General features: G+C 37.6%; 3 protein-coding genes across 3 annotated transcripts; all 3 read left to right on the top strand.

Moving 5' to 3' along the window:
• The first annotated feature begins 1,756 nt into the window (after nucleotides 1-1,756).
• Nucleotides 1,757-8,782, top strand: LOC107379256 (C-type lectin domain family 12 member B). The gene is made up of 7 exons (XM_015949935.3): nucleotides 1,757-1,871; nucleotides 2,361-2,435; nucleotides 5,126-5,251; nucleotides 6,123-6,338; nucleotides 6,432-6,595; nucleotides 6,688-6,800; nucleotides 6,879-8,782. The coding sequence occupies exons 1-7, from the start codon at nucleotides 1,805-1,807 to the stop codon at nucleotides 7,009-7,011; spliced, it is 894 nt and encodes a 297-aa protein (XP_015805421.3). The 5' UTR covers nucleotides 1,757-1,804; the 3' UTR covers nucleotides 7,012-8,782.
• A 2,550-nt stretch (nucleotides 8,783-11,332) lies between these two features.
• On the top strand, nucleotides 11,333-14,990 carry LOC107379107 (asialoglycoprotein receptor 1). The gene is made up of 7 exons (XM_070551839.1): nucleotides 11,333-11,480; nucleotides 11,582-11,659; nucleotides 11,906-12,016; nucleotides 12,170-12,604; nucleotides 12,699-12,862; nucleotides 12,964-13,076; nucleotides 13,155-14,990. The coding sequence occupies exons 1-7, from the start codon at nucleotides 11,399-11,401 to the stop codon at nucleotides 13,279-13,281; spliced, it is 1,110 nt and encodes a 369-aa protein (XP_070407940.1). The 5' UTR covers nucleotides 11,333-11,398; the 3' UTR covers nucleotides 13,282-14,990.
• A 582-nt stretch (nucleotides 14,991-15,572) lies between these two features.
• On the top strand, nucleotides 15,573-21,931 carry LOC107379255 (killer cell lectin-like receptor subfamily B member 1B allele A). Its single transcript, XM_015949934.3, has 7 exons — nucleotides 15,573-15,830; nucleotides 17,565-17,642; nucleotides 17,764-17,877; nucleotides 19,077-19,349; nucleotides 19,432-19,586; nucleotides 21,491-21,603; nucleotides 21,677-21,931. The coding sequence occupies exons 1-7, from the start codon at nucleotides 15,752-15,754 to the stop codon at nucleotides 21,801-21,803; spliced, it is 939 nt and encodes a 312-aa protein (XP_015805420.3). The 5' UTR covers nucleotides 15,573-15,751; the 3' UTR covers nucleotides 21,804-21,931.
• The last annotated feature ends 570 nt before the right edge of the window (nucleotides 21,932-22,501 follow it).

Raw genomic sequence — 22,501 nt, 5'->3', positions numbered from 1 at the left:
GTTTTCGGGGACCCTGGGCTATTGCATGGGGTAAACAGTGTATTTGACCCTTTAGAATTCTTTTGCGTGTCTCAGGCAAGAAATATGGTTTTATTTTCATTGATGGCCATTTTAAGCTTGATAAACAAATAAGTTCTGTGGTCAAGAGCGTGTTCTTTCATTTGCGTGTTCTTAGTTTGACAGTGTGAGCATCCTGTCAGTGTCCCGATTGATCATGCGCCCTGGCTACTTGGCCAAGGGGTTGTCCCTTTGGCTGACTGGTAAGCGCGCGTGACTCTCACCCGGGAGTCTGGGGATCGAATCCCGCCCAGGCCCTCGTTTCTCCACCTTGCCACATTAGTAAAGTCAAGCCCTATTTGCCAATGGAAGACTTTGAAAAGGTTATACACTTGCTAATCATGTCAAGACTCGACTACTGCAACTCTCTATATCATGAACTGGAGCAGTCGTCAATTCACCGCTTGCAGGTGGCTCAGAATGCGGCAGCTCGCTTGCTGACAGGTAGGAGACACAGGGATCACACAACTCCGGTCTTACAAGCTCTTCACTGGCTCCTGATCACTTACAGGATTCAATTTAAAATGCTACTGCTCTGTTTTAAGGCACTGCACAATTTGGCCCCTCCTTATCTGTCGGAACTCAAACACTCATGTCCCCAAAAGAAACTTGCGATCTGTCAGATTTGATTCACCCATACTTTCCATCGCTGTCCCTTTGGTTGGCATCAAGAGGGAGATCGGGGTTCAAATGCAAAGTTGAATTTCAATTTGTGATGACTAATGGGACTTTAACTTTATTTCAAAGAGTTTTAGATCAGATTGTGCTTATTTGTGGTGTACAGCGCTTTGTTTTCCCCTTGGGCCATGTGAAGGCGCTTAAAAACAAACTTGACCTTGACCATAATGGATGTGATTTATTTAGCATTTTTCAAGGCAACCACAGCACTTTCCAATAGTCACGCACTTGCACTCATGAGCATTTTGTAATCACGAGCCACATTGGGATGGTTTGATTTCTTTTTATTTTAGTCAGGGGGTGTTCAAGAGTTGGTAAGTCATTGGTTGGCCAAATTGCCAATGCTTGCACTCCAAGCTCTCACCTGGTGCTACCTTTAATACATAAAACGTATTTCCTTTGTCAAGCCTCCAAACTACAGGTGTGTTTTAGCATGAAGCTAGTGTTGCTAACAGCCAGACAATATTTACAATTTTTAAGACTTACTGTAATATAGTAAAAGAACACAGGCCAAGACATCCAGTGATGTAGGGAGATCTTGTTTTTTCTGTCTGAATGAAGGCGGTAAATCTGCTGCCACCTAGCAGTGGGAGTTTGAATTGCGCCAAACAAAAGAAAAACAGTAAATGTTTGCATGTATGTTCTTCTTATGTAACAGAAATCAATACTGATTTTAAAGATTGATTCAAAATCATAACATGAAATGTCACAATTTCAGTGTACTGATTTTCTTACATCCCAACTCCAAACATGGTCTAAATATTTTTAAACTTACCTTAGGTTAGGAGAGTATAAACCACACTTTACAGATTTTTTTTCCCCATATTTCAAATGAAAGCAAAATCTGAAAACATCTCCAGCAGTGGCTGTTATAATTTCTCAGTACTTATTGTCTATGGTTTGAGCTGTAATTTGTTGTTACTCTTCCAGACAAAAGCAGAAGCTTGACTTTCTTTGAAATGTGAATATGAGGAAACAAACACTTCCTCTAATTTAGTTGCTTTTTTTTTTTTTTTTTTGGAATCCTTTGTTGGTAAATCAGGTCAGTTTGGGCAGGCAGACCAGAGAAATGACAGACGATGGAATCAACTATGCTTCTGTGGTCATCCACAGTAAAAAAGAATCCCAACTGGAAGGTGAGTTACAGTAATTTTTAATTTTAAATATTAGTGTTCTGCATTTGTAATTAGTAGATTTACAGCAGCATGACAATATACATAAGCCAAAAATGTGTACTTAACTAATTATTTTAAATGTCTTTGATGTGCTATGGAAAATAAATCATGATAGATAGATAGATAGATAGATAGATAGATAGATAGATGATAGATAGATAGATAGATAGATAGATAGATAGATAGATAGATAGATAGATAGATGATAGATAGATAGATAGATAGATAGATGGATGGATGGATGGATGGATGGATGGATGGATGGATGGATGGATGGATGGATGGATGGATGGATGGATGGATAGATAGATAGATAGATAGATAGATAGATAGATAGATAGATAGATAGATAGATAGATAGATAGATAGATAGATAGATAGATAGATAGATAGATAGATAGATAGATAGATAACCAGACAAGAAATGAACTAACCTTCACTCTGTTTCAGCTCCAAGAGAAAATACTATCTATGATGAAGTGAAGACGCAAAATGCAACTATGCAGCAAACTGATCATGCAAAAGGTAAGAATATCCTGAGATTGTGTTGTTTATCTTTTCCTCTTGCTCACAGATTGATGGGCGATTGGGCATCACATAATGCAAAATGGGCTGATTGACTTTATTAAAGGAATTCCTAGAAAGCTTTTGCTGTGTGACATTCAACTCCAAAACTTCACAGCTGCAAAGAAGGAAGAGACTGTTTATGATGATTTGACTATAAAACTATACTATAAAAACTCCAAACACTGATGGTGAATTTAATGATTACAAAAACAAACTAAATGTTTGTTTTATGAAAAGAAACAGTTTACTTTTGATCATACATCTATTCTTCTTATCATGACAGAGTATGGGTTATTTTTTCTCACTGCCTGATGGTTTAAAATTGTCAAATCCAATCAGAAATAGTCAAGTCCAAAAAGAAATTCACCACAACAGACCAGAGTAACATCCTCTTTATTGAGAACAAAGCTCTGATCTATCTGCCACTCCACTCTACCATCACTCCAGGCCCCTCAGCTCTGAGCAAGGGGAAGCACAGCATCTAGTGGTAGACCAGGGGAACCACAAGACTGATGGTCCCAGTCATCCATGCATGTTCCTCATTCACATATTATACTACATATGCTCATGTATGGTAGGGGAGCAGAGTGGGAGGAGGTTCTTGGGGGAATGTCATGGGGAGCTTTATTTTTATTGAATGTGAGAATATAGCAAACTGCCTGATTCTCCGCCCTTAAAACGCATAATGTTATAATGCAGCTCAGTGATGGCTGTGAGATTCCTGATCTGTCTGCTATCTCATGTTGGAAGGTCCCAGTGGCTAAAAGACCCTAAAGTTGTGAATAATTGAATATGGACTGGAATCGGATTCAGGCGGTTTGTCTGTCACTCAACAAATTGTCCCAAATCACTGCATAGCTCCGGAAGAATCTCCAGAAGGATCGCCCTCACCGAACGATATCTGCTCAGGAGCCACTCTGTATTTTGTCATGAAGTGGAGTTGTTGTTGTAGGAGCCAAACACAGGTGGGCAGGAAAAGAAGGTTGACTGGCTGGCAAAATACCTGTTTAATATGAATAATGGTAGGTAGGGTGACACAACAAGAAGACAAGACAAGGATCTGACAAGGACAAGCACGAACAGAAGGTAATCAGGAATCAGTTGGGTAGGATGGGGGGCAGGAGAATCCAATAAACACTTAACGAGGGGAGATAGGACAAGTCAGCGGGAGAAGGAGAAGGTCAAGACAAGATCAGTGTGCTCACAGAAGAGACTTCCCTCCACAGTCTGCCAAATCCTTCAATAACACAAGATCAGCCATGCAACAATGTTAAATTGGTAAAAAAATAAAATAAAAATAAAAGATCCAGAGGAAAATACAGAAAGATGCTCCAGGAAAGACTGTCAGGACAAGCAGCAGACAGAGACAGGGTTAGAAGAAGGCAAAGAAAAAGCTTCCATCCTCGCCAAGAGCAGGAAGAAGGAAATGTTTTAAATTAAGAATTTAAAAGGTGTCTGTGATTACAAAACACAGAATATTACTAATAATGTCAAATAAATAATCTAATAATAGGTATGACACATGCATAATAACCCACCTTAAAACATTTCCAGCCACAAAGACAGAACAGGCTATGCAGAATAAAAGAAATGAAAAAAAAAAACACCCAGCATGACACTGTGTTTATGTTTACATCTACCAGCCATTAGAGGGCACCGCTGTGCTAAAAGTCCACTGGGCAAGGCGAGCCTGGGAATGTGTAAAATGGCGGACTTGACAAGTCAAGCAGCTGATTCTGAGCCCAGAAGATGTTCTAACAGTAAATACTGTTGTAAAAGAAACGTATTAGTAGAAATGAGTCCTTAGTCTGTACGATTTGTCACTGGACATGGTGCTGGAATGAGTCCGCAGTGAACCCTTCACCCCAACGGCTGGAAAATGATTTCTGTTGTTGCACTACCACCTCTAAACACTAGATGTCTCCAGAGTGTCCGTGTTCCATATTCAACCTTTAAATCAGGGGTGGGGAACCTTCGTCCATCAAAGGCCGCTATCCATTATTTTTAGTTTCAACCCTGCTTCAACACACCTGATTTCAATCAGCAGGTGATTAACAAGCTTCTGCAGAGCCTAATGAGCTGCTGAACAGGTGAATCAACCACTGAATCAGAAGTGTTGGAGCAAAGACGTGCAGGATACCGGCCCTCGAGGACCAGGGCTCCCCACGCCTGCCTTAAATACTTTTCTACAAGGTGAAGGAGTCAAAGCACAGTCGCTGAGGCTTTGCCTAAAACTTGTGGAAAACCCTGGTACTTGAGTTCCCAGCATGCTTTGGTTGTCCTCCTGCTCCAACACTCCCAATCCAGTCACTGATTCACCTGTTCAACAGTTAATCAGTCTCTGCGAAAGCCTGTTAATCACCTTCTGATTAAAATCAGGTGAGTTAAAGCAGGGAAACAACTAAAACATGCTGGAAAATGGCCCTTGGGGGACCAGGGTTTTTCACCCCTGATCTAAAACATACACGCACCTCTACATTATTTTCTGTATTGACAGAAAAACATAGTAATATAATTTTTTTTTCTGTAATCATTTTGTAAACAACTGACAATTACAATACTTTATTTACAGATTATTTAACACAAATGATCAATAAAACTGTCATATTGTCCTGTTCTGATGTTGTTCAACCATATTTGTTGTTTAGACCCGGGGAAGCTCCAGACGGAAAAGGAAACAAAAGGAAAATGTTGGAACTATCAGCTGCTGGCTGCTGGTTTTGGGACCTTGTGTGTTTTTTTGACTTTGAGCATCATTGGAATCTGTGTTCATTGTAAGAATGGGAAACTATGTAAATGTCCCTTCAGTCACGGTGTGTGTGTGTGTGTGTGTGTGTGTGTGTGTGTGTGTGTGTGTGTGTGTGTGTGTGTGTGTGTGTGTGTGTGTGTGTGTGTGTGTGTGTGTGTGTGTGTAAGAGCTAATATCTGGATGAAACTTTCAATGAATAAATGCTTTCGCATGAAAAGAAAGTGCTTTAATTGAAGCTTAATGAACTGTTTCAGTAGAAAACATTGATTCTTAATTTTTTTTCACTTGTTGCATTGTGGTAACAGATTAACTGATCATCAAATTCAGAAAACGTTCAACAAATGATAAGTTAATCCTGTCTGCAGCTCATTTATTCAACACTACATTTTTTTTACATTCATTCAGTTACAGAATGATGTAAAACTTTAAAAAGTTGTAGTCGAATTTAGGATTTGATGTGTGCTATGTAGTCGGTGGATATTTGAGAGTATATTATTTTATAATAACAAGAGTTTTCATTTTTATTTTGTAATGCCAGTGTAAGGTTATGAAGTTCATTATTTTCAGCTCCACACAGCTGCCCCTGTACACAGTAACACCCGTGTATAAAAGCCAAGGTCGGGTGTTCCTCAGACTGTTTACATTCCAGGAGAAGAGTCCGAAGGAGAAGAAGAACGCTTTTAATCCAGTGTATTAAATTACAACTCTAGATAGTTACATCACTCTATTTCGTTACACCAGTAAACATTACGTAAAACTATTTGAATATTTATGTATTTTGTTTTACAAAGGTCTAGGAAACCTGCAACAGAATGACAATTTGATTTAGAAAATAAATGAATAAATACTATATAAGAAGAGCATTTCTGCACTCTTGAAATGTTTTCTCTTTTTAGTTTCAGCACTTTATGAGGGTGAGAAAACCAAGCAGGCACGTCTACTGGAGGAAAATAGCAAACTCAGATCAGACAATGGAAACCTGACAAGTGGCTACTACAATCTGACCGTCCTGTATAACAACCTGACAGAACAAATTCATAATAATCTGAATGATCTAAATGTGACTCGAGCTCAGTGGAGCGTTGATGCCTACTGTCCCAAAATAAATAATGGTATGCACAAATCTCATTCATTGTGTTTAAAAATAGCTATTAATAATGCCATTCTGTCATGTTGTTTATATCTGTACGTGTTTGTTGTTTCAGCAAGAAAATGTTCTCCATGTCAGGAAGGCTGGAAGCCGTATCAGTCCAGCTGTTATGCATATAATAACGCTGAGCCTGCTCGTCAGAGAACCTGGGCAGGAGCACGAGACGACTGCAGAGGAAAGAGTTCTGATCTGACTGTTGTTGCTGATGAACAAGAAAGGGTAAAACAATGAAGCAGCTTTCATTTAAAATAAATTTACACAAACTTTAAAAGATAAATCATGTCTGATCATTTTTTTAAATGTTTTCCCAGAATTACGTCTTTACTATCAGTGTCCCTGAAACTGGAATCACTGGATTCTGGATCGGCCTCAGAGCCGTAAACGGGACATGGAAATGGATCGATGGAACTGACCTGACCAACCAGTGAGAAACTTTTTTTCTTAAAACTTTGAGCTAAAAACACATCAGCTTTGACATAAATAACATTTTATCTTTTCCCAGGGGTTGGGTGGATTATCCTGCTGCTGAAGGTCTGTGTGTAACTTCTCTCAAAGTCTCTGGAGATAAGTGGATATCTAAGAGCTGTAATACCACAAACGCATGGATCTGTGAGAAGAAGGCCTTATCAATTTGAAATTAAAATATTTAGATTTTGAGAGATTGGAATAAACATTTTATTGTAAAGTTATGTTAATTTCATACCTTCAGGTTCACAAACTGTTAGGCTGGCCTGCCAGACTCCTCCTCTGTTTAATTCGGCACAGAGGAAGAGTCTGGGAACTCTCCTATTCAAATAACCCCACCCCGTGAGGATTCTAACCGAGCCAGTCGGCGCTGAGCAGCGTACGTCACACACCACAACACCGAGTTTGTCGAACATGACAACTGAAGCGGTGTTCGCTGCGGCTTTTTCCTCTGTTCTTAATGACTTGGACACAACAAGCAGAAGTGTTTAAAGCCTTTCTTCTAAAGAAAGATGTTTGCGCTGTCGCCAGACTCCATTTTTACTACAGCTAAAAAAACTACAGCGTCACGGACGTCACACATATCGACGCTCAGTTTCTCATAAACAACAAAGACAGCGGCAGAGTTTGCTGTGGCTCTTTCCTCTGTTCTAAATGACTCAAATGTCTTTAAAATCACAAGTAAAAGCGCTAAAAGCATTTATTCTAAAACAAAAAAAAAGATATTTTCGCCGTTGCCAGATGCCTTTTTTTTTTTTACTACAACTAGAAAACTACAGCGTCGTGGGGTACATTCGGGATTTCTGTCTTTTTTCTGATTGGTTAGTCTTGAGCTGACTAGTCCCGCCTCTCATGGTGCTCTTTGCCGAGAGTTACCAGACTCAGTCTCTGTGCAGAATTAAACAGAAGATGAGTCTAGCAGGCCAGGCTAACAAACTGTGTGTCTTTCACAATTAGAATTTGTTGATTCTTGTGTTTCATGTAAAAAAAAAATCTTCTAAATTCATAATGATTTTGTTATTAAAAATTTTGTGAACTGCAACTGAATGTCATTCCTGTCATGTTCTCAGATTTCCACATAGATTCACGTTATTGTTGACAAAATTGTTAAGTTATTTACAAGCAACAACACTAATACAAATACATGAGGCTGCGTTTTATTTCTGCAGCTACATTAGGTGTGTTATGAGGTTTAATCTCCTGATTTCTGTTCATGTCAAGCTGAAAGATGATGCAATGCTGAGTTTTCACCTGGAAAAGTTACTTTAGCCGCAGGAAGTTGAGGATTGAGACTCAAATAAATGAAACTAGACAAGGATGTGAAACTGATTTTTAGTTTCTCACATTAATTTGTGGTTTTAAAATTGTTTTGTTGACTAAAGTAGTCAATTCATTCATCTAATGTGTTTCTTAAAATATAATTAAACAGTGAAAAAGTCATCTTTATCTAACACAGTTGACTTCAGCTAAAGCAGGGGTGTAAAAACAGCAAATAGGTTATTTTTTGATACATAAAGTTTCAAGGTTTCTGTTACACATTAGCCTCATATATTCATAACATAAACAATTTGATCTTCCCATCATACAGAACTCATTGTGTGTTTGTGGTTTCACTTTATATCTGGACCTTGGGATGCAAATGACCTGGAGACAAAAGCAGAAGTCTGTCATTCATGAGCTGCAAGAACTAAACTATAATTATTTCATAACTGCTGCTCAGCTGTAGAGGTTCTTCTGTCTGCAGCTCTAGGCTGAAACCATGGCAGAAGAGGAGGTAAATTACTCTTCAGTCACATTTAATGCTACAAAACAACCACATCCAAAAGGTAGGTTACGTTTTCTTCTGATATTTTTTTAATGAACGAGAACAGAAGCATGACACGGACAAATCACTAGAAGTGAACATCAAATTAGCTTCATAACCAACGCTTACTGAGTTGAAATGGTCAATTTAATAATTGTGTTGAATCAAAATATTGAATAAGTCAATCTAACATGCATATAAATGACAAAATGATCAGTAAATATGTATGTAACCCTCAAACATGTCATCTTCAGCATAAAAGGGGAAAAACACCAATACATTCAAACTTGGTCATTTTAGGGAATCTTTAAAAAACTGATGTTTAAATGGTGATATTTAACCTTCTCAGGTTCAAAATAAGTTTTGATAAAAGAACGAACAACTAAGTCCTTCAGGGGTACTTCTGAGTTAAAAACTGCTCATGAAACACGTGTGTGGAGTAACCAGGTGGGTTTTAATTGTTGCAAATCTGCAACGCCTGCCTCCAGAGGGTTAACTGGTTTGCAGCCAATTTAGACAGTTTCAGCGTATAAAAATATGCTGGTTTGATAGCTTATAAATTTAAATCTTTAGGTTGGATTTTAAGATAGTTTTAGATGTTTGTTCATTAAAAACATGTTTTCTTCTTTAGGATTTCTTAACAAATACAGTGGTGTGAAAAACTATTTGCCCCTTCCTGATTTCTTATTCTTTTGCATGTTTGTCACACAAAATGTGTCTGATCATCAAACACATTTAATCATTAGTAAAAGATAACACAAGTAAACACAAAATGCAGTTTTGAAATGATGGTTTTTATTATTTAGGGAGAGAACAAAATCCAAACCTACATTGCCCTGTGTGGAAAAGTAATTGCCCCCTTGTTAAGAAATAACCCAACTGTGGTGTTTCACACCTGAGTTCAATTTCTGTTGCCACCCCCCGAGCCTGATTACTGCCACACCTGTTTCAATCAAGAAATCACTTCAAGTCTATCAGTCTGGTAAAGGTTATAAAGCCATTTCTAAAGCTTTGGCACTCCAGCGAACCACAGTGAGAGCCATCATCCACAAATGGCAACAACATGGAACAGTGGCGAACCTTCCCAGGAGTGGGTGGCCGACCAAAATGACCCCAAGAGCGCAGAGACAACTCATTCGAGAGGTCACAAAAGACCCCAGGACAACTTCTAAAGAACTGCAGGCCTCACTTGCCTCAGTTAAGGTCGGTGTTCACGACTCCACCATAAGAAAGAGACTGGGTAATAATGGCCTGCATGGCAGATTTCCAAGACGCAAACCACTGTTAAGCAAAAAGAACATTAGAGCTCGTCTCAGTTTTGCTAAGAAACATCTCAATGATTGCCAAGACTTTTGGGAAAATACCTTGTGGACTGATGAGACAAAAGTTTAACTTTTTGGAAGGCAAATGTCCCGTTACATCTGGCGTAGAAGTAACACAGCATTTCAGACAAAGAACATCATACCAGTAGTAAAATATGGTGGTGGTAGTGTGATGGTCTGGGGTTGTTTTGCTGCTTCAGGAACTGGAAGACTTGCTGTGATAAATGGAACCATGAATTCTACTGTCTACCAAAACATCCTGAAGGAGAATGTCCGGCCATCTGTTCGTCAACTAAAGCTGAAGCCATCTTGGGTGCTGCAGCAGGACAATGACCCAAAACACACCAGCAAATCCACCTCTGAATGGCTGAAGAACAACAAAATGAAGACTTTGGAGTGGCCTAGTCAAAGTCCTGACCTGAATCCTATTGAGATGCTATGGCATGACCTTAAAAAGGCGGTTCATGCTAGAAAACCCTCAAATAAAGCTGAATTACAACAATTCTGCAAAGATGTGTGGGCCGAAATTCCTCCAGAGCGCTATAAAAGCCTCATAGCAAGTTATCGCAAATGCTTGATTGCAGTTATTGCTGCTAAGGGAGTCCCAACCAGTTATTAGGTTCAGGGGGCAATGACTTTTTCACACAGGGCAATGTAGGTTTGGATTTTGTTCTCTCCCTAAATAATAAAAACCATCATTTCAAAACTACATTTTGTGTTTACTTGTGTTATCTCTGACTAATGGTTAAATGTGTTTGATGATCAGAAACATTTTGTGTGACAAACATGCAAAAGAATAAGAAATCAGGAAGGGGGCAAATCGTTTTTCACACCACTGTATGCCTGCTTTGACTCCATGACCATAAACCAATAAGATTATTGTAAACATGGAATAAGAAAAACGTGTACACCTCTTAGGTAAAATTTTCATTTTAAAGCATCAACAATATCCAGTTTAAGTTTAAATTACTTTTAAAAAGATCCATTATAAAAAAAAAATGATTGCCAGGAATAAGAAATGAATGGAACTTAATAGAAAACGTAATATTTACTTGTCTGAGACGGATGAAGAGTTATTAGAATGACTTTTCAAACGATATAGTGACATCGATACCCATTCTTCTTTGTGGTTTAGTGGGATTTCGGTATAAAAAATGGAACATGTATTTTACTGTGAGGATTGTGGGGCTTAGTCATCAATTTTTTTTTTCTTTTATTTTTGTAATGTAGAATGTTTTATGATAAAAGATACATGGAATAAGAGTTATTTTGTAAGTGTTTCTTACACGACTCACTCATATTTTATTTTTTATTCATTATTTTATTACGCATTTCTTTGATACAGCATAAATTGTTTTCATTTTTAACAATTTGTTTAATTCTTTTTGTCTTTTTTGAGAAGTTATTCTCAAGCTGATTAAAAATGCCTGAATGCTGCATTATTTAAATCTTTCAGATATGAGGGAGGAGACTGTGTACAGCGATGTGAAGGTGTACAAAAAAGAAACAGACAGTAAGCTGTTAAACAAGAATATATGGTTCCAGTGAAAATTATGAAGTACAACAGAGCATGTGACAGTTTTCATCAGCTAAAATGATTTTCTACTATTTCAGCCACTAAAGAGGAGCAGACTGTGTATGATGAAGTGAAGGTGCAAAATAAAACACCTCAACCAACTTTTGATGTAGCTGGTGAGTCTAAAAATATGGATTTAAGATCTAACAGACCTCTTTGCTGGGAATAAATGAGACATTTTTTAAATGTGGTCTGAAAGATTAAATGTTTCAATCTGATGTTTCCTAATCTGGAAGCTGTTTGTGAAATCTGAATAATTTCCCTCGTTTGTCTATTATATAACAGGATCTTTAGCAGAGAAATCTGAGCTAATTTATGTCATTAATACTTCTTAACTTGTGTATTAATGTGTTTATGTTCAGCTGCTCCACCTGATAAAGAAGGCAGATGTGGTGACTATCAGCTGTTGGCCTGTTGCTTTGGGACTCTTTGTGTCATTTTGCTGCTGGTTGTCATCGGAGTCTGTGTCTACTGTGAGTGTTAAAATCAGGAAGCTCAGTCATTTCCCCAAATGACCCAAGTTTCCATATGTGGCCTTTTAAAGTCAGCAGTTAGTTTTAAACAAAAAAAATAGATGTTTAAAGCACATGAAGGTTTCAGTTGTAAAACTCTTCTTATTCCTGCAGTTGCATCGGTCCAAGGGAGAGATGGAAACCAGCTAGCTCAGCTGAGAGCCAACCAAACCTCTTTACTGAAGGAAAATCACAATCTGACAAACCTCATCGGTGAAATCAGATCAGATAACGAAGGCTTGAAGAAAGATCGCTACAACCTGACGGTGCGGTTGAGTAACCTGACGGTGCGGTTGGGTAACCTGACGGTGCGGTTGGGCAACCTGACGGTGCGGTTGGGTAACCTGACGGTGCGGTTGGGCAACCTGACGGAGACATTAAATGTCTCAGAAAGCAGGAACACTAACCTGACTGGAGAAAACCTGCAGCTGAAGACCATAAACAAGAACCTCGCAGATCAAGTAAAAACAATGAAGGCAGCATGGAATGAATTCAGTGGGACTCTAGCTCAGAAGAGCGTTGATGCCTACTGTCCTAAAGTAGGCAGTGGTATGTACAGATCTGACTTTGTATAGAAAAAATAATCTACATCACCTGTAATATGATGCTGTCCTGATGTTTTTATCCTTGTCTTTTGTTTCAGTTAGAACATGCCAAGCTTGTCCAAAGGACTGGCTGTTGAATCTGGGCAACTGTTATGCCTACAATGATGCTAAATATTCTGATCAGAGAACCTGGGCAGGAGCACGAGAAGACTGCTCAGGGAAGATTTCAGATCTGACTGCTGTTGCTGATCTTACAGAAATGGTAATGAGAGAACTGAGAAACTGTTTTTACAAAAAGAAAATGTTTTGATTGTTGAGACTGTTCATTTAAGTGAAGTAAATATGCAGATTTTTTTTTCTTAGAATTACGTCTTTACTATCAGTGTCCCTCAAACTGGAATCACTGGATTCTGGATCGGTCTCAGAGCCGTAAACGGGATATGGAAATGGATCAATGGAACTAACCTGATCAACCAGTAAGAAACATTATTGTTCAACAACTTCTGCTTAAAACACATCAGCTTTGACATAAATAACATTTTATCTCTTCCCAGGACGTGGGTGGATAGACCTGCTGCTGATGGTCAATGTGTAACTTCGCTCAGTGGCTCTGGATGGAGATCAGTGAGCTGTAGTACCCCAAATGCATGGATCTGTGAAAAGAAGGCTGTATCAGTTTGAGTTGGGAAAATTCAGACTTTCAGAAATAACAAACATAATGTTAATTTAAATTATGCTGTAGAGACACTCCTGGATCTGTAAAAACCTGTGTTTGTCTGTTTAAACCTGAAGCATTCAGTTTCTCATTTATACACATTTGATCGTTTTAAGTCACTGTGCGTTTTTCTGCTCTGCTGTTCTTGTTGTTGTTTTTTCTTCAAATAGTAAAATAAATATTTGAGGCCTATAGAGCTCCAGACGTCACGTGATTCTCAGAGAGTGGACGCCATGTTGGCAGGCAACAAAGGTAAACAAAATGAACGGGACTGGCTTGGATTTTACTTCGTCGGAGTTTACTTCACACTTTAAAACCGAAGAAATCGTTTTATATAGTCAGAAAATAAATAGACTAAACATCTCCAACCCTTACCGTGCCCCTGGGATACTTTTTTAAAATGCCAGAAGCTGTCGGAGCGGACCTGGCCAGGGAACGCCTCAGGATTTCCCCGGAGGAGCTGGCCCAAGTGGCTGGGGAGAGGGAAGTCTGGGCCTCTTGACTTAGGCTACTGCCCCCGCGTCCCGACTCCGGATAAGCAGATGAAAATGGATGGATGGATGGACAAATAACAGATTTACATGTAAGTAGTTTAAATAGAGTGCTGTGCTGTTTGAATGTATAAACTGAACAACAAGAGAAATCACTAGTTTGATTTTTTTCCGTGAATAAAATAAAAAAGTCAGGCAGGAGCGTCTCAGGATCTGTCTGAGATCTGTCTCGGTGAGACAGATAATAGCAATCCAAAGTGCTTTTTATGTGTGATCTGACAATTGATCAACCATTGCTTAAAATTAAATACAGCTTAGCCGGTTAATTGCTGTGATCATAAAACACGGAAACGGCAGCACGCAGAAATCACGAGGCTACGTTTTACGTAATGTTTACTAGTTGCTATGAGTAATAAGACAGAAAAAACCACGCCAAAATAAGTTTAGGAAGCCCACTAAGAATAAACGCATTTAAAATAAATACCATACACAGTTGAGGAAACGTTGGTTTAAGTACCTGATATGAAGCGGTCGCTGCATGAGCGAAAACCTTTACTCTCGGGATCCCACAGTTTCATTTTAGCCCGGTCACTAGCGCGTTTTATTACAATGATCCAACGTTTGCGGTGTTCCGGATCTTGGGGAATCCTGTAGATGGCTCATTCCTTATGTCGTCCGTGTCTGTTCTGCATCCTGGGGCACAACAGGAATCTACCATATCTCCCGTTTGAGTTTTCTGACAATAACAAATAGTCCAGCTGGGGGTTTCTGCCTGCCAAGATGGCGCCGTTTCGATTTGAACTGTTGCATGCCGGGAGAAGTGACGTCAACTCCCGGAGCTCTCTTTGTAACTACCGTAATCATTTCATATCTTAGAACAGTCACCTGACCCTGTGTGGTGCTTGCACCTGATCTGATCCGCTCTGACCAGTACCTACAGTGACTTCTATATAGTAGCCGCTTCTCTAAATATTGCCTGCCTATATTATTATCATTTTATTGTGTTAATTTCTCATTTCTAATTTTTACTTTATTTTTTCTAGCACAAAGTACCGCAGCAATTTCTTAATGTTGTGATTTCTCGCATATATAGCAACAAGCACTTCTGATTCTGAAATGTTGATTATTGTGTAAAGAATCTTGTAATTGGTCAACTATCTGATAAATGGCATTTTAAAAACTCTTAAACTGCAACAAAATGTAATTTTTGTTACGTTCTTAGATTTACAAACAGGCTCAATTTTTTTGTCAAATTAAATATTTAGTTATTTAAAGTTAACTGAAAGATGCAGCTTAGAGAAAAGAATCATCTTTAAAGCAACTTGAATTATTGCATGTTTTATATATTTACATTAGATCTGCTGTGGGTGTATTTCTCCTTAATTCTCTGTCACGGAGAGTGTTTTTTTTTTTCCAGTAAAAGTTGCCTCAGCGGGAAGGTGAGAAGTTTTATATTCAGCATGGGTGTTTAGGGGATTTTGAGTCTATTTTTGCTTTTGTGATGTAGAACATTGGCCTAGTGAACTAGACCAAATTCTTGCCTTGCAAAGTTTGGCTTGCCAGGCTAGCAGAACATTTGCGTAAAGGTCAAATAATTCATTAACAAACAAGGATGTGAAACAATGTTTTCTGTATTTTTTATGTTGGGAGAAACCTGCTCAAAGTATTTTGTCTCAAATTTCTAAGTTATTCAAGGTTATTTCCTTGAGTGACCTCGATCAGAGGAGTTTAATATTTCACACAAGATAACCAACAAAGAAGGAAGTGATTTTGTTATTTTTCTCATAAAAGAATAAAGCGACTAGTCACGCATAACGTCCAGTTGCTCAAAAACAGCCCATATGAGCTGCAGCAGACTCACTTTAGAGGAAACATCCACTTCTGTTAAACCAGCTTCTGTTGCCGATGTGCGACAAACTTCTCTGTTAAAATTCAGATGATCTAGATGATGATTGCCACCATGGTGGAAGAGGAAGTAGAATTCTCAGCATCCTCTAAAAATAAACTAAATTCACATCCAGACGGTAAGTGACTGAAACATCAGAAAATCCTGCATCTGATAGGAAGTACAATTTGCATGTTGTTAAAGTGATCATCATCAAGTGAAACAATTGTTTTGTATGAAAAAATAAATTTAGTAAACAAGGTAACTATTAAGAGCTCTGAGGTCAAATTAATTTTGTTTAATTTTAATAGAAAAGCAGATTTTCTATTAATTACTGTTTATTCGTATTTTTCTGAGTATATTTTCATCAGTTTGCATGGAACAAAGTTGAAGGAAAAGCAGTTCATGACATTTAATTAATTCTTTTATAATTTTTTATATTAACATGACCAATCCTTAATGCTACACCACTAAATGTTAACTTCTATTTTTTAGCTACAAAGCAAGTGAAGACGTTGCAATATGACCTGACGGTGTACACTGAAACCACCAACTCTAATGGCATGTTGTTACACATCCTGTTTCATTTGAAAAACAATATTTTCACAATTTAAATGTTTTAAAAAAGAGCAATTCTGCACAATACTTAGACCAATTAGACACAGTTCAGTAGATTTAACAGAGACAATCACAATTCCCTGTGAAGTTGAATGACTTTTGGTCAACATGTTGTAATTGTCCCTTTGACCTTTAACCTATGGAGAATTTAAAGAGCAAGTCACCCCCAAATCAACTTTTTTTTCTGATAAACTGTATAGTTGTGTGTCTAATCGTGCTGCAGACACATGCAGTCAACAGTTTTAGTCCAAATTTTAATTTTCTGCCTAAAACTGTCAGTGTTGTGCTGTTGTCAGGTAAAGACTCTGCACTGCATTTGAATTTAAATCTGCCATCGCTATTGGCTAAGAGGTACCCTAGAACGTTAGCTGGTACTATATGATGTCACAATGTTGTTGTGAGCCTGTGTGTGTGTGTGTGTGTGTGTGTGTGTGTGTGTGTGTGTGTGTGTGTGTGTGTGTGTGTGTGTGTGTGTGTGTGTGTGTGTGTGTGTGTGTGTGTGTATTTGTTAGTGGCTCTGCCCTCTCGGTCTGCTAGGCAACAGCATTTGTTGCATTTTTCAAACAGGAAGTGGGTGCGGAGTAATACTCTGGTAGAGGGTGACTTGCTCTTTAAGGTTCTTTGGTAAATGGCCTGTATTTGCAATTGTGTCTTCAAGAGTTCTAGAACCCCCAAGGTGCTTTACAACACAGTCATTTATCTGTTCACACACATTCACACCCTGGTGGTGATGAGCTACAATGTAGCCACAGCTGCCCTGGGATGCACTGACAGAGTCGAGGCTGCTGAGCACTGGCACCACTGGTCCATCTGGCCACCACTAGCTGGCAATATGGGTTAAGTGTCTTGTCCAAGGACACAATTGGATTCTCTGCCGGGATAAATCCTGCAACCCTCTGATTACAGGACAACCCACTCTTCTTCCTGGGCTACAGCTGCTACATGTTCCATAGTTTTTTCTATGCAGATGATACACAACTTCTCTCAAGCAATGATTTATCATAATTATAAAACAAAATCAGCACGGATGGTAAGAAAATAAAACAGCTGAATAGAATAGAATAGAATAGAATAGAATAGAATAGAGTTGCCTGTTAGCTTTTTCAAGGTTTGAACTAGCAAAGTTTTCTTCCTTGATATCAAAATCAAAAACTTAAAACAATAAAATGAAAAAAATTTCTATATCGGTTTCTTTTTTCTTTTTTTTTAAAGAACAACCTATTATAGATTACTATTATACTATTATACCTTTCAGGTATAAATGAGGAGGTACACATGTATGAAGAGATGACAAGACGACATGAACCATCTCAACCAGTTCCTGACACAACAGGTAAGCTGCATAAAAATTTACGTGTAAAAGTGATGCTGGCATTTCTAAATATTTTTGCTAGAATAAAGAAAAAGAACACATTTTTAAACACTGAAGCTAAAGTCTTTTATGTGTTTTTTAGCATCAGCTGTTCCCTCACCTGGCACAGAAGGAGCATGCAGATGTAACTATCAGCGGTTGGCTGTTTACCTCGGGGCTCTTTGTGTCTTTTTGCTGCTGGTACTGGTAGTAGAATGTAAGTTTACTAAAACCAGTCAAACCAACATTATAACCCTAACCCTATAAAATGATGAGGTTTTCCTTTGTGACTTTTACTTAATGTCAGAGATGAGTTTGCTAGTTTAACACATTTTTTTTCTCTAAAAAATATGAAAATCTGCAGAAATGCTTTGTGACATGTTCACAAAAACGTGGCCTTTGGGTTAATGTAAATTCCATAAATGTTTTTATGATAAACATCTTCAATTGCACTGTGATTTATTATCGTGTGGTTGTTCAGTAAAACAACGTTGATTTTATATTTCCTCATTAGGTTGACATAGTGATAGCTTGCTCCTGCTGTATTGTTGTGTTTCCCTTTTCTGCAATTCTAGAAGCAGAATCTTGTTCATCATTGATTGTTTATTTTCGTGGGACCCCCCCCCCCCCCCCCCCCAACACACACACACACCTTTTGTCTCTTCCTTTCTCTTCCACCTCTGTCTCCATGTCTGGTCGGCATTACAAAGCATTCAAAAACAATAATGTCTGGTCGGCATTACAAAGCATTCAAAAAACAATAACAATAAACAATTAAGTTTTAAGTATCAGGCATGACATTAACTTTGATGCTCCACCTGAGAGTAAATCTGTAAGGCTTGTCACCAGCATTCAGACATTAATTCTGTTTGCTTCACGGCCAGACAGGACACGGAATTTTGTTTAATTAAATATATATATATATATATATATATATATATATATATATATATATATATATATATATATATATATATATATATACACATATATATATATATATATATATATATACATATATATATATATATATATATATATATATATATATATATATATATATATATATACACATATATATATATATATATATATATATATATATATATATATATACATATATATATATATATATATATATATATATGAGGAAGATGTTTATTGTGTGTGTGTGTGTATATATATATATATATATATATATATATATATATATATATATATATATATATATATATATATATATATATATATATATATACACACACAATAAACATCTTCCTCGCAATCCAACACACTAAAAAGTGTTTGATTTATTGGGAGAACACTGTGGCTTTTTACTGAAGAAATCAGGCAAAAACACATAGAAAAATCTGCTACATTAATAATATCTTTTTCACTTTTTATTGTATTTTACAGTAACAATCATGTGTTGTACAATTGCCTACAACCCCTATTTCTGGAGAAAATATTACATTCCGAACGAAGATTTAAGGAAGAATCACAACAACCTGACGGAGACATTGGAGTCAGAAACCAGGATTACAAACCTGACTGGAGAAAACCAGCAGCTGGAGACACAAAACAAAAACCTTTCAGATCAAATAATGAACATGGAGACAACATATGGTCCCGGCGACGTTCAAGGACAGTTCAGCATTAAGGTCTTATGCCCTAAAAGAAATGATGATGGTATGCTTGTTTTTCATTACGTCCAAAATATTCAACAATAGAACTTTTAGGTCATGATGCTTTCATCTCTCTCTACTGTCAGAAATCATGTGTCAATTTATTTCATGTGGTTGGCTCTCAAACCCGTCCACATGTTATTCATATAACGCTGAGGAGCAGAGAACCTGGGAAGAAGCACGAGACGACTGCAGAAGAAAAGGTTCAGATCTGGCTGTTATTGGTGATCAAAGGGAAAAGGTAATGAGGAAATGAATAAATAATGTTTCTTTTTGTAAAGACAATTCATCATGTTAGTGAAAAATTGCCCAAGTCTTCATGTCTTCCGGTCGGCTCAGGGTTATAAAAGGTCCACAAATATCTTCATTTTAAATAAAAATAATTCTGTGTGTTCATCTATGTCTGTCACATAATTGGAGACTTATTAGCTTGTAAAAACTCATAATTAAAAGGCTACACTGTAAACCCAGATAAGTAACCAGAACTCAATTGCTTGCCTGAAATTTTTTTACTTATCTGGAATTGAAACTTTTAAGTTTTCAGAACTTAAATTTCTTAATCGATGCTACTTATATATTTTGATTCCTGTTTAATTATCACAACTCCTGATGAAGGTCTCTGACCAAAAGCTCGACTAACAAAGCTCTCATATCACAGATTGAAGTGTGTGGATTCTTATCTTGTTGATTCCTGTTTAATTAAAATTGCTCATCAGGCCAACTAAAAAATTTTTGTTATATTAACTGAAACATTTTGATTAAGACTTAAAGTTTATAAGCTTTTTAATGCAGATGATTATGTCAACAGAACTTTGAAAAGTTAGTTAAAAGATCTCAACAAAATAAGTTAACAGAACTCAACAAGGAAGTCCAAGACCACACGATTTTAATAACTATAAGTCTGTTTGTGGCTGTCACTTTAACGTAATTTAGATAAATTCAATGATGCAGAGACAAACAATTTATAACTTAATAATTTTTATTTGATAACTGATCCCAGTTAAGTCATTTTTACTAAGTTATTAAAGTTACGCTTGATTAAAAGAACATTTCAGAATATTTGAAATTTGTAGCTTTATGTACTCAAAGATAACAAAAGGTTTAACTAACTCAACATGCTACAACTTTTTAAAAAATATTAAGTTACATCAACCCAATCTAATTAATTATTTTAAACATTTGGGTTTGCAGTGAATCAGGAATGGCATTTATGACGTCACCACAGAGTCTTCTCCCACAGCGTAGCTGCTTTTAGCCACAGACATCATATACACCCCGTAGACTGGAGCTGCAGTGGGGCGCCATCTTGGATGGGTGTGAATAGTTGCTCACCCTGTGTTGACTCCAGTTGGGTTTGGAGAGTGAGGTGACCCACCCAATATGGCGGTGATGCTCTCCAGCGCTCAGTGGGGCGTCTACGTACTCATGTCTATAGCTACTTACCACATGGCCAGATTTATAGGGGGTTTCTCAACATCTAATTCTCCTTCTGTTGTCCTGGAAGAAGGATGTGAAGCTTGCTAAACTCACAGCCCTTTGTCTTCTTCTTCTCCTCTTTGTCTGGTTTGATTACATAAATTTTTTTTCTATTTGTTTTTTTGCACAAAATCTAAAGTAACCTTTACCGTCTGTCAAAAAGAAACATTTTTAGCATAAGAATGTGTCTTTAAAATCCACAAATATCATTCATACATACGTCATTACTCAATAACACTAATGCACTACTCAGTAAGTCTCCAATGCCTGTGCAAAACCAGATTTACATAGTATGTCTGTGTCCCTTACAGTATAGCATAGTTCTTGAATCCAAGTTTAATTTTTTTTATTATTTGTGGTTTTTATTGGTTAAAGTTTATGAGAATAGCTTACTGCCTATGTGTATATCCTGGTACCTTTATTATTATTTTTCTTCAATTTATTCTCTTAAGTGTATGTGTGCAGCTGTAACAAGTGAATTTCTCCAATGTGGGATCAATAAAGTCTTCTCTATTCTAGTCTATACTCTAAATCCATGGCATATCAAACAGGATCAGAAAATAACTTTTATTGACCCATAGACTCCCATTTTTGGGGACAGTGTGAGGAACCATGCTCTGGAAGTAGATGGACTTGACTCAAGCTCCCCATGTTTTTGTCAAATCTCAGAATGATGTCACTCGTATCAGCGTTACCGTGGCAGGAATCACTGGGTACTGGATCGGTCTGAGAGCTGTAGAGGGGAAATGGAAATGGATTGATGGAACTGAACTGACCAACCAGTGAGAAACCCATCTTGCCTGACACTTTATCAACAAATATTTTAGCTTTAATATAACAAACATGTATTTTCAGGACCTGGATACAACCACCTGTAAATGATGATCAATGTGTCATCTCTGGTAAAAACCAAGAGTGGAGATCAGTGAGATGTGAAGACAAGCATGCCTGGATCTGTGAAGAAAGGCCATTTATTGAGTGAGTGAGTGAGTGAGTGAGTGAGTGAGTGAGTGAGTGAGTGAGTGAGTGAGTGAGTGAGTGAGTGAGTGAGTGAGTGAGTGAGTAAGTCTCAACTTGTAACAATCTAATTGTCAAAGAAAAACTATATTTCCCAGCAGTTTGAATGACAAAATCTGTCACTCTAGCTTTGTCAAACCCTTTCTTCACAGGGCCTTGTGAATGATAATCAGTGTGTTGTTTCTTTTCAAAACCAAAGGAAAGAAATTAGTGAGATGTGAAATCCAAAATGCATGGATCTATAAAAATAGAGTTGTTTACGTATGTTTCTATAAAAAATTCTTGATTGTGTTTTTTTTTTACCACTAAAAGATCAACGGAGACGCTGTCATGTTCTGTGTCCCTTTGTTCCCCAGTCCCTCCAGTTCCCACTCCAGGTTTTCCTCTTGTGTCCCATTATTATCCCCAGCCCTCTGAAGACTTCCCTCAGGTGTCTTTCTATCATTCCCCATTCCTAATCTTTATTTAGTCCTCCTTATCTGTCTAGTTATTAGTTGTTTATTTTTGGCCCTCAGTCTTTAGGTTTAGTTTTGTGTTTTATAGTTTTAGGTTTATCTGCCCTCCTCTGGTTCTGTTCCCCATTTAGATAACTGTATTCACCTGCTTTCCCTCCAGCCCTCACTCCACACACCAGCTGCCTGTTTCCCTAATTGCTCCTCTCTG

This window comes from Nothobranchius furzeri, chromosome 5, assembly GCF_043380555.1.
Source record: "Nothobranchius furzeri strain GRZ-AD chromosome 5, NfurGRZ-RIMD1, whole genome shotgun sequence".
Classification (NCBI taxonomy): domain Eukaryota; kingdom Metazoa; phylum Chordata; class Actinopteri; order Cyprinodontiformes; family Nothobranchiidae; genus Nothobranchius; species Nothobranchius furzeri.
Note: the sequence above shows the minus strand (reverse complement) of the source record. Positions and strands in the feature narration are given on the sequence as shown.